Here is a 12,588-nt window from a genome sequence, read left to right on the forward strand (position 1 = left end):
TTGATGAAGAGACTACACACTACAGCAAATCTTCAATGTGAATGAGACGGGCCTTTTTTGGAAGAGTAAGCTCAGCAGATCATTTATTTCAACTGAAGGGAGGGCTGCTCAGGATTCAAGCCAGTTAAGGTTCGGTTGACTTTGATACTGAGTGGCAATGACTTCAAGATTAGGATTCATGGATTTTTTAAGTGGTAATGTAGAGTTACAGCAAGGTACATTTTCCTGTGCCTTTGGTACCTGGAGGTCAAAGTTTGGGTGATGATGAATGTGTTTTCAAGTAGTTTTAAGTGAATTTTTGTCCAGCTATCAAGAAATATTATGCTCTGAAAAATATCGCACACAAAACTTTGTTACTTTAGGGTAATGACTCAGGACATCCTTCGAGCCTCAACAAATTCACCAAAGAAGTGTGTAGAATACCTTCCTTAAAATATCACAGGAGGAGGAAGCACCACAAAGCAAACAACTAACATTGTAAAACGTGTTGAAGGCTTTCAAGCTCATTGAGGGAGCACTGAAAATTTTTGAAGATAATGATCTTTCTTTGGAAAGGACTTTAAAAGGTCAGCAGAGAGATTAACAGGGTCACCAGCTGCTACAGGGAGTTGTACCAAGAAAAACAAAAGCACATTGTGCAACAATCCATTTGAGCATTCTACAACCTGCAATTCGCCAAGCTGTTCAAGATGTACAGGTATCAAAAAGTCAGACAGAAGAAAAGCCTCAGTCTTCAGTTTCCCAGTAACTCCTTCCTATCCCATTGATGGTGAGTGTTGCTTTTGTGTTTTGCACATTGTGTGCATGGTTTTACTTTTGGCTTAGAAATGAACTGTATTTCATGTTTGTTATGCGTTGTGGTCAAGAATCTTGAATTGGGAGTGCATCTCCTGATATTATATACATTTAAATGGGAAAACTTGCTATGGTAGGTAGCTTTGATTTGAGTAGTAGATTCCAGGAATGGATCTACAACTTAAAACAGTGTGCTCCTGTACCGCATCTTACCTATCAAGGTAGACACAGTTATACCTCCTTCAGCCAACATGAGACCCCTGCCACAGGCAGACAACAGAAATACACAGATAATAGTGGGGAAGCTGATTCTCCTTCCTGATTGGCACTATAACTGGTGACTAACCTGCTCACTGTCTCCCTCTCACCCACCCACAATTCCAGTCACAAACCAAAAACAATGGCCTAAAATAATCTCGATACTCACCACCTTCAATTAGAGGTACGTGCTATAGGAAGTTTTTATTCACCTCCAGTGCTTTTGCTTAGGGGACGTGGGCATTGAAACTGAAGAGTGGGATTAGATTGTGGGTCAAAAAGAGGAAACACAGACTGGATGGGCTGAGTGGTCCATTTGACGTAACATAGCTTCAGAGTGCTGATCTTCAAAGGAGCACCAACTTTAAAACCAATAAATGTCCTTTCTCTCACACACTCTCATGCAGAAAATAAATAGTTCTTACCCTATCAACCTTCATAATCTGAAACCGCTGGGAGATGTCTGCAGTGTTTGCTGGCAGACGAGACCTTCCAGACACAAAGCGCATGAAAAGAACTCGTTCCTCGTTGGAGAATTCCTCTAATGTCTGCCAGAACCACTGGGTCAACTGATGCTGCTCATCAACCTCTCGATACCGCACAACCTTCTTTAGGACTTCTACAGAGATTTCTGGCAGTCCACAAACCATTTGTTCCAGCTGCTTTGCAGTAAGGAGAGAAAGCAGGGGAACTGGAATGATCCAAGACATCCCTTCTCGAACAGCAGCCACCTGAATGAATAGCCAAGAAAAGGCAGTGCTTTAACAAAAAGAGAATCAACCACTTTCTAAACTTGCAAAAAAAATAGCAAACACGTTTACAGTTTTTTCCTCCCCAGGTGAAATGAGTTATGACAGCTTGGGAACGAATCCGTTTCCAGCTTTTACGAACAGTGTGAACATCAAAAATTCCCCTGATAAGATTAATTGTGGGATGCAGCACTCCAGACAAGTTGTTCATCAATGGCAGATAGAGAGAGAGCATTGGAGAAGTCAAATCTTGAGGTGGTAATAGAGCAGGGTGAAGAGGGAGGACCAAAGGTAGATAATATTGCGATGATGGAAGGAAGCAGTAGAAAAACAACCTAAGGAGGCAGGGGGGCAGGAATTGGGAAAATAGTTAAGGGATGGAACCAAAAGCAATATCTAAGTGAAATCTTTTGAAAGTGAAAAGAAATTAAGCCAGGCTGAGGAATTTAATAAGTTTGCCTGACAGTGCAATGCTGATGGTTGAAATGAGGGAGGTCAAAGCACGTGAGGCAAAACTCTAGAGGGAGGTGGGCAGAGATTACAGGGACAAAGGTTTAAGCCAATCTATTGGGGCAATGGAGAGCCAGTGAATACAGAATCATGTCATAAGAAATAGGAGAGGTAAACCATTTAGCCCACTTAACCTGCTCCGCCATTCAATACTATCATGACTGAGCGGATTGCAGCCTTAACTCCACTTTCTTGTCTGTCCCCCATAACCCTTGACTCCCTTGTAGATCAAAAATCTGTCTAACTCAGCCTTGAATATCTTCAATGACTCAGCCTCCAATGCTCTCGCTGGAAGAGAATTCTAAAGGCTAACAGCCCTCAGAGAAGAAAGTCCTTCCCATCTCTGTCTTAATTGGCAGACCCCTTATTTTCAAACTGTGCCCCCGGTTCTAGATTTCCCCATATGGGGAAACATCCTGTCAGCATCTACCCTGTCAAGCTCCCTCAGAAGCTTATATGTTTCAACCTCTCATTCTTATAAACTACAATGAGTATAGGTTCAACCTGCTCAACCTGTCCTCATAAGACAACCCCTTCATCTCAGGAAGCAGCCTAGTAACCTTCTCTGAACTGCTACCAATGCAAGTACATCCTTTCTTAGGATGACTAAAACAATGCACAGTGCTCCAGGTGTGATCTCACCATTGCCCTGTATAGTTGTAGCAAGACTTTTTACTTACATACTCCATTCCCCTTGCAATAAAAGGCCAACATTCCATTTGCCTTCCTAATTACTTTCTGTGCCTGCATGCTAACCTCGTGTGATTCATGTACAAGGACACCCAAGACACTCTGTATCACAGTATTTTGCAATCTCTCTCCATTTATATAATTTCTGGTTTTCTATTTTTCCTGTCAAAGTGGACAACCTATTTTCCCAAACTTACATGCCATTTGCCAAATTTTTGCCCACTCATTTAACCTATCTACATCCCTTTACAAACTCTTTGTATCCTCCTCACAACTAGCTTTCTTCCCTAACTTTGTACCGTCAGTAAATTTGGCTACAATACAGTCCTTCATCCAAGTCATTAAAATAGACTGTAAATGATTTGAGGTGTCAGCACTGATCCCTCTGGCACTCTGCTCGTTGCAATTTGCCAACCCGAAAAATGACCCATGAAAGGGGGTTCCACCCCTGATCTCTTGCTTCCAGGCCCGTGATCCAACTGTTCTGCAACCACTTTGGCCACTGCAATTTCAGCCTCGTTATCGTTACATCACTAATTTTCCTCAAACACACTCTTGTGTTCCAAGTATTGAAAATTATTAAGAAAGTGTTAATACTTGAACATACTCTCTTTTTTTCATTTCTCCATAGCAGGAAATGAAGAGCCCCTTCCACTTTCTGTGAGGTGTGTTGGAGCAGTCACTTGTGGAGATCAGCATCAATACTGAAGCTTACTCCTTTGTTGGTGCTTTTGAATTATGTGGGTGTTCCTGCAGACTGGGGAAGCTGGAGGGTAAACAGCTGTTAAGCCTGGGACCTAAATTCTGGGTAGCAATCTAGGGCTTCATGACAGCCTTCAACACTTTTGTAAAAGAAGAGAAAGCCAAAGGTTGATTGATCTTCAGTAATGCCAGATGGATCTTGTCACAGGGGTTGGTAAAATAGCAACAAGTATCTTTAATAAACGTAGAAAAATACCCCAAGGCACTTCAGAAAGGAATAAAAATGGACATAGGGCAAAAATAAATATTAGAAGGGATGAAGGAGACTAGAACATAATTGATAACAACTATTGCTTTCTGACTCCATATTTGAACCCAGCACCAATTATTCTGTCAAACTGATGCACTGTGTAAGAAATCAAACCATGACCTAAATTGTTCTATTGAACTGATTTTGGTGTTCCACTTACCTGCCGATCAATTTCATGTAGCCGATACTCGATTGCCCTGTCCACGTACTCCTTTCTATTGGAAAAGGTGAGTGGGATGCTGTTCCCACCTGGGATTATGGGAACCATTTTGCCATCAGCACTTTGGCCCACAAAAGAATCAAGAGGTATCATCTGAAACACAAAAGAGAACTGTTATTTTCTTTTACTCAATGAGACTGAAAATTTCATCTTATACAACAAGAAAACTGGTGATATGAACTCTGGATTTTACTAACACAACATCGAATATTTTGTAAAACACAAAAAAATTTGAGGTTGGTCAGCAATATCATCATGTGAAGGTCAATACTGGCTACATGTTAGAAATATCCAACAACTCCGCATTCATAAACGCCTTAAATAATATTTTTAAAAATCCCTAATTCCACAGGGGAAAGAGACCTTTGAAGCTCAAGGGAAAAACTAGGCCTTCCTTTTTATGATCCATTTATTTTATAAAATACTAACCTCATGGAAATTCTCCTCCGTAATCCCACCATCTTCAATGTGAAGAATGCTGTTAAGTGTTTGTACATAAAGCAAGTCTACTTCCTCAAGATCTTCCAAAGAAAGTGGAATACAGCAAAGCTGCTTCCATACCATTGGTGCTAAGTGGAGATCCAATGGTTTCTTTGTACGAATGGCAACACCCATAAGAATTCCCAAAAACTTGAACTGCATTAGATGCTCATCTGAACAAGTTGAAGGGTTGAGGAGGAACCTGTAGGAAGAAAATAAATGTTCCTTTTTAAAATGGGTGAACAATAATTTGTTATTGTTGCTCAATAATTTGCTGAATAAAAGGGTGAACTTTATTAAATTTGGGCACCAGGGTCTAGTGATGGTTAAGCTTTCAATGATATTGCACGGGGCTGATTTTGCAGGATTTCCAAGACAGGCCCCATTAACTTATTCAAGACAGCTCTCAGCCATACACAGTCAAGAAAACTACACGGGCCATCCTTAACGACTGCAACTTAAGTTTAAAGAAATGGTTACACTGGGGGTGAAAATGTTGTTTCAGCCTTTCATTGGATGAATAAGGGAGAAGAAATGGCTGGAAAAAAAACTCCAAGAGAAGGCTAAATAAACGTGGAAGCAGTTGATCGAATTGGTGGGAAAGGTGATGAAGTGGAGTGGCAGCGGGAGCTCTGATAGTTGGTAAAATAGAGGTGGTACTGCATGAGGAAGATTGCCCTGGGTGGCACACCACACCTCCCTAAAGAACAGACATACAGCATGCACAACAGGAGCTACTTCTGGGATCAGTGCTGTGGACAGTAACTATAGATATGGTAAAATGCAGCACACTTTAAGCGATAATACAAGACTATCCTAAAGTACCAGTTATAGGGTACACTACGTACATACAATCTGCTCCACATTTACTCATGGCCAATGTCAAACCCACGTACAATCTTGCACCAGGGACAAATATTCCCTGGGTGTGCGGCAACCTGAAAGCCCCTGCGCAGGCTGCGCACCAGTCAGCCCCTTTAAGCTACTGCACATGCATGATCGCACAAAACAATTTAAAGGGCCACACAAAAGGGAACATCATCAGAGATTAGTTACAGTCAGTGCACCATGGTGAATGCAAGAAGTCAGCCTTCCTGGAGCATCTGATTTCATTTTGCACTACTTCAGCCATGAAATATTACATTTATGGCATTTCAAAACCTACTCGTCCTTAATTTTAACCTGATTTGCCAATCACCACATAACTCATCACTTAGATCCTGTACCACACTGTGTTAAACAGAAGCAGTGACACCATTTTCCTCCAGAGAAAGTTAGTCCACTTTGTTCTGGGGTCAGCTCAGGCTCTGACTCCAGAAGTACAATCAAATTTCAGGTGTAAGGTGGATTGCTCAGGCTCTCTTTGCTTGTCTGAAGTACCGCGAGGTCTGATGCCAGAATGGAAAGAGCTCAGGACGAGAATCTTCATGAAACTGCCCCCTTGTTGACACTGAAGAATGGCTAATGGGGAATTCACCCACTCAAAGAAGCAACTAAAGACTTCCTTTGAGCCAAGGCTTCGATTCATACTTTCCTCACCTTTTTATATGCAGAAAGAGGATTGTCCTCTTCCCTCAGTTAGTTCTCACTCTCTGATCGAAAGATGGGTCTGGTTTAGTTAGACGGTTCCCATTATTAAAAGGTAAAGCTTGGTAGCACATCACCACCATTTAGTTTGACTGCTACAATAAATGCATTAGCTATTTATCTCAGTTCTCTAAACCGGGGAGGAACTGATCAGGAATGCTCAAGAAATAAAAGACCCCTGCTCCTCGAGACTGAGCATAATGACGGTCTGGCAATCTTTATGACATGACCAACACTACTTCTACATAGGAGGAATTCAACCTGAATTGGACTTCCAAAGCCTACTCACTGGTTCCAGTTGGAAAAAATCAAGCGGCCTGGAGACTCTCCAGCTGCCCCTCAGGTAAGTTATGTGGTGGCGGGGGTGGGGGGTGGGGCGGGGGAATAGTTTTGAAAAGGGATTGGGAGTGAACGTTGGACAGGAGCCTGCGGTACCAGCAGTCCTGACTTTCTTTGTGGGGTCCAGAGAAGCATTCCTGCTCCTCCTGGCCCCACAAGAATAACAACTTGTACTTATCTTTTGGAGCCTCAGCTTCTGCCAAGCAGAATATGTACTGTGATTACTCTGCTCAGTATGTTGTCTTCTTGGTCCCAACTAAGAGATAGGTGTCTGACTGGTGTAGATTTGAGGTAACCACCCAATTCAGGTGTGTGCCTCAACCACCCAGGGAGTGAGTGACATAACCTAGGCCACAGGGTGGCAACAGTGTGCTGCTTTCATTTCAGCTCCTGTTTAGCCTGGTTTCTACTGGCAGAAGGAACCCCACCATCACCACAACCAATAAATTCAGCATTAAACGATGTTGCATCGTTTAACTTATGGTTGAAGGATGGACTTTAGTCTAATTGACCTGGGGTAGGATTTAGCTGACATATTCAATCCAGGAGTCTGGGGTTGAAATTAGTGGGAATTTTGTTCTGCCTGCCTTAACACACATGTGCCTGGTATCTACAGTCTTGGGATTGTTGACAAAACTCAGACAGTGCAAAGCTGTAAATCTTGTGCAAGGCAAAAGTCAAGAAGATTCAAAGAAACTCGAGGTAGACAAAAGTCCAAGGATTCTCTTTCCTACAAACTGAACTATTATTAGAATTTACTAAGAGTTATCCACATGCCAAATAGAAGGACAGCACAGCCTCATCTGCATAGAGTAAACAGAACAGTGGTGCTGACAAGTAGTGTGGTGTGGTGGAACACAGGAAAGTGTCCCATAAAAGTCTTGGAACATCATACTGCCTTCCGATATGAAGAATAAAAAAAAAACGTCCTTCCTTATCAGTACGTAACCAACAAAACTTACACTAGAATGAAGTAACGATGCTTACCTGTCTCGGTTATAGCCTACTTCAGCCGTGACATTTGGAGTAGGAATGAGAAGGTCCACTATCCCCATCTCAAGCTCCTGTTTAAATTGTATTTTAGAGAATCAAAAGTTCATACACATTGATCTGAACAATAAGTAAAAATATCAGATGCTGCAACTAATCACGCAAAACCCAATTATGGATTCTAATTCACTGAAGAAAAATGTTTAATCTTATGGCAACAATAATCTTAAATTTGCTGTAATTTTAACTAACTTTATCCATGGTCCAAATGCAATTTGTAATTTTAGATAAGGTACCTGGAACGCATTGCTGTTTCTTACTAAAATTCTTTAGAAAAAATAGATCCAATTGGCAGTTATTCAGTCTCATTCTTTCATTGATTAGAAAAACGTAGACGAAACACGTGGTTTAATTACCTGACATATCTCTGTGATGGTGTCGTCGAATACTCCACCAGCATCATCCGCACCCTCTCCCACCAGTTTCACCTTCCAAGCACGTGAAGGTAATCGCAAGTCTGATGCGTTAAGTTTAACCACTTGTCTAGCAATCTGTACAAAGATAGGCTTACATTTGCGGCCCCTATTGGGAGACAGAACAGCCGTGAAATATTGCTGCCAACTATAGAAATGGTTTTCATCATTTACAACAAAGATAAACAGGAGCTTTTAAGTTGTAGAAATAAGCATTTTTACACAGGTAAGTGAAACAATGCACAGTAAAGAAAATTAACAACATTCACCTGGTAGATATCCTTTTCACAGTGATCTGGGGGCCATAATTTTTGCCTTGCACCATTGTCTTTCCTATGGAACGCACCATAGGAAGAGTGTACACTCTTGGTGCTAGCAAAGGCCTTAGTTGTCCCTGGACTATTCCCCATGTTCCAGCATTATAGTGAGATGTACTATTCTGTAATTACAGATGTAAATATTCATTATATGTTTTTAAATCTGTAAAGTATTTACTGAAGCTTTATTATTAGGTGTTAGTTTTCCTATTTAGATATTCCAGGCATTACTAACCTGATTGTTTGGACTAAGGTTAAGTAACCTCCAGGAAGAGTACATGAGGTCTGAGAAGTGATACAGCAAACGTAGCCTGGCCCTGATTGTTTCAATATTTGTTTCCTTTAATGAGCTGTACTGGGGTGGAATAGAGTCTGGCAAACCTAGTTGCAGAGGCACAGACACACCTGTCAAGAGAAGGAGCAGATTTTCACATTAGACAGACAACACAATTCATTCCAGCAGAACACTGACCCCATTGTCGCAGGATGCATTTAGGAAATAAGTTTTTCACTACACAATCCAGACTCTTAAAATTATTCACATTAAAGCAAGCTGCCCACGTTTTTTTTTGGATTACTTGCTTTGATGTGGAGTAGAATGTTCGATTCCCGAGGAAAGTGAAACATTCTTGCTTCGTAGAAAAACCCTATTTGGAAGCAGGGTAAATAAAAATAAACAAGAGCAAAAAATTAATCAAGTCCATTAATATCTGGAAAGGTTTATGTTGGGGGTGTAACACTTCACCAGAACACAATTACATGGATTTCTTTTCTCGAAGAAAGTTGTTCATGAGATGTGGGTGATGTTGGCAAGGTTCCATTTATTGCCTAGTTTCAGTCACAGGATTTACTGGATTCAATTTCACAATGTTGAGATTTGAACTCTGTGGGTTACTCGTCCAGTACCATAACCTCTGCACTACTACGCACATCAACGGAGCCAGGAAATTTAATGTCAATATTTATTTATTCATTCATTCATTCAGAGAACACGGAGGAAAGGACATATATGGATTTCTAACATAGTAACTTTATTTTTTATCCTTTCACAGGATGTGGGCATTGCTGGCAAGAAAAGCACTTGTTGCCCATCCCTAATTGCCCATGAACCGAGTGGCTTGCTAGGTTATTTCAGAGGGTAGTTAAGAGCCAACCACATTGCTGTGGATCTGGAGTCGCTTGTCGGGCAGGCCAGGCTAGGAAAGGATGGCAGATTTCTTTCTCTGAAGGACATTAGTGTACGAGGTGGGTTTTTAAAACACTCAATGATGGCTGACATGGTCACCATTACTGAGACTAGCTTTATATTTCAGATTTATTAGTTGAATTTAAATTCCACATTGCCATGACACCACAATCTCCCCCTAGATAGTGTCAACACAACCACTGCTTGGTTAAGTCAACTTTACCTAGACCTAGAATACTGTCAAAAGTGACAGACACCCCGATTATAACTGATCAGCAGTAGATAGATAAATAACTTACCTACCTTAGCCAACAAAAGTGCTTTCAACTATTATTGTTACCTGTCAATCTGATGACAGTGGCTCATTTAAATGAACCGTTGCTCAACAAGGAACATTAACAATGTTCTAGGATAAAGTTGACACAAGACATTTTACATTCATACTGTTAAAAACTATAGTAAAAGTTAAAAATCTATAAAGGCCAACTTAAAAAAAACCCTTTTTTGTTTTGTGTGCAATTAATATTCAGTACAGTAAACTAACTCCTAGTCACTGACTAGATAGACGTAACTATTTTCATCACTGAAACCCTTCACTAGTTATAGCCTACAGCAAAATGAAAGATAAGCCATAATCTCTTCACCTGGTGCTCTTGGTGGTACTGGAGGGGCTGTCCATGCTACACTGTGGCAACGGCCTGCTGAAATCTGCCGAATGTTCTTTCCTTGGAGTGCGGTGACTAGAGTTGGCTCTCTTACATGATTGGTATGGCCCAATCCCAGCTGAATAGGAGGTAAAGAAGGAACAGAAATGGAGAAGTGGAGACAAGGCACTGCAACAAAAACCTTCCTCTAAGCACTTATTTTTCTGCTGAATCTGTGCTTAGAATGTTTTTGATAGTAAGTTTTCATCTTAAAATGCTTCTAACTACATTTATATAAAAGGGTAAAGATAATTCTGTTTGTAGCTACATAACCCTTCCACGCTCCCACACACACCCACCCACACACCCACCCACCCACAGTCACTGCAATTAGAAACTGCGTGCACATGTAGTGCCTGATGGTGACTTCTGCTGTGGACCCTGGATTATGGAGACTACATTATAATATCTATAATGGTCATCCATGCTACTAGTGGGACACTGCAGGCAACTTCCCAGTCAGTGGAAGACTGGAAATTCAGTCAGGTGTCTGGTCAAGGTAGGGGTAGGACAGGGGGCAGGGCTGGGGGGTTGCTAGAAGTACCAGTAAAAAAAGGTAACTATTCCCATTATTCCCTGTAAAATTGGCCAAAAATCTTTGTAAATGGAGGCCTGATCCCTCCAGCCAGCGTACCTGTTTTCATGGGTTACACCAATGTACTCTAGCAGATTCCCAGGCTGAAGATGATGAAAGTCCTGGAATGGGGGGTTTCCTCTCTCCCAGCCATTCCCCCTGATACTAATGCCCCTGTTTGGTGTAGACAAAGGCCAACACCTGGGATTCTTGGCCTCCACGCATCATCTCAATTTTCTACTTAATCTGCTAGGGCAGTGTTCTACACACATGATCTCCAAAAGTAGTCGGGTCAAACTCAATACCTATCCATCTCCAGGAGAGATATCCAAATGTAGCAGCTCAGGAACCACTGCACCCCATGAAGTATAATGAAGGATATGACATCTCAGTCTACAGTTTGTTATAACCTTCAATATCATTCCCAATGAGACTTCTTTTCTGGTTTGTTTATTTTGAAGGAGTTTATATTTTCACATCCTCAACTGCTGTTAGTGAGAAAATGTTTCACAATAGGAAATCTCCTTGCTTGCGTCAAGTCGATTTTGCACTTATGTTCTCTAGTTCTGTGGTCATAGCCCAAGTCAAAAAACCTGCATTATGGATGGGTTAAAGAGGTGTCCATACTGTCAAGATTTCTTACCTGCCCTTCTGAATTGCTGCCCCATCCATAAACATCTCCAGGTGAGGAAAGGCCCAGTGTGTGCTCAGCACCCACAACTATATCCTCAATAAAGACTCCATTCAAAGCAGGTACTAGCTGAGGCCTGTTATGATTGCGGGCACGGCCCTCAGGCAAGCCAATCAGGCGGTCTGTTAGCATAGAAGAGGATCCATCAGATTTTGAACAGTGCATACTGTGCGTACTCTAAAGACAACTTCAGATCATTTCCACCTCCAAACATAAATGAACAGATTCAACCAAATTTGGCAGAGGAAGACCATTCTTAAGATACTGCTTCTTTACAAAGCCATCTGAATACATGATTTTCTCCCTTTCCCCCATTATACAAATAGGAAAAGTAAAGGTTAGTATCTAAGCTTCTCCATGTAGTTTTCTTGAGGCCAACCACAAAACCAGCTCCCAGATGCAAACTATGTACTGACCTTAAGTGCAGACAATCTGTAATAGTGTACCATGTGCAGACAAACCTGCTTATTAACATTGATAGCAAACAGAATTTCTACAATGCACCTATGTCACATTAGTTTAGTGTGCTACACTAGTCTATTAAACAGATGCAGCAATTTACAGAAGTGAGCACAAACAGTGAGTTGCTGAAGTCAGTCTAAATAACTGAGCAGCTTTCAAATTCAGGCAGACAAAAGCAAATCAGTTCACTTTTTTAAATTCACTTTCACCACAAGGCTTTCTAAAAGAAAGCATTTTCAGAATTAAATTACTACTAGTTGGTGTGGGTGAGACACTACTTATCATATGGAAAATGATTTAAAAGGGTGGAATATTATCTAAGGTGTCAAAGCTCATCTACATCACCAAATTGCAATGGCCAATGATGCTAACCCTTGTTCAATAATCCAAGGAGATGCACGGTTAGGTCAATGGGCAGAGAGGTGGCAAAGGGTTCAATGATGCACACAAGCAATGGATGGCAAGTTCCATAAAACAATACCAGAGGAATACCAATGTAACCTGTGCTGTTTAACAAACGTTGTCAATTTTAGATAAAAACAAAAAAACTG

The 12,588-nt window shown here is 41.2% G+C and overlaps 1 protein-coding gene across 11 annotated transcripts in view; it reads right to left on the bottom strand.

Annotated features, from left to right (window-relative positions):
- Positions 1-12,588, bottom strand: part of herc1 (HECT and RLD domain containing E3 ubiquitin protein ligase family member 1) — a 231,321-nt gene that overhangs the window by 6,639 nt on the left and 212,094 nt on the right. For all 11 annotated transcript variants that reach the window (XM_041178586.1, XM_041178583.1, XM_041178585.1 and 8 more), the window contains 9 exons: positions 11,528-11,697; positions 10,251-10,389; positions 8,656-8,825; positions 8,373-8,542; positions 8,047-8,212; positions 7,628-7,704; positions 4,664-4,916; positions 4,175-4,327; positions 1,479-1,784 (listed from right to left, as the gene is read on the bottom strand). In XM_041178586.1, coding sequence (XP_041034520.1) covers positions 1,479-1,784; positions 4,175-4,327; positions 4,664-4,916; positions 7,628-7,704; positions 8,047-8,212; positions 8,373-8,542; positions 8,656-8,825; positions 10,251-10,389; positions 11,528-11,697 — 1,604 coding nt within the window. The remainder of the gene's footprint in view (positions 1-1,478; positions 1,785-4,174; positions 4,328-4,663; positions 4,917-7,627; positions 7,705-8,046; positions 8,213-8,372; positions 8,543-8,655; positions 8,826-10,250; positions 10,390-11,527; positions 11,698-12,588) is intronic.

Source organism: Carcharodon carcharias, chromosome 32 (genome assembly GCF_017639515.1).
Source record: "Carcharodon carcharias isolate sCarCar2 chromosome 32, sCarCar2.pri, whole genome shotgun sequence".
NCBI lineage: Eukaryota > Metazoa > Chordata > Chondrichthyes > Lamniformes > Lamnidae > Carcharodon > Carcharodon carcharias.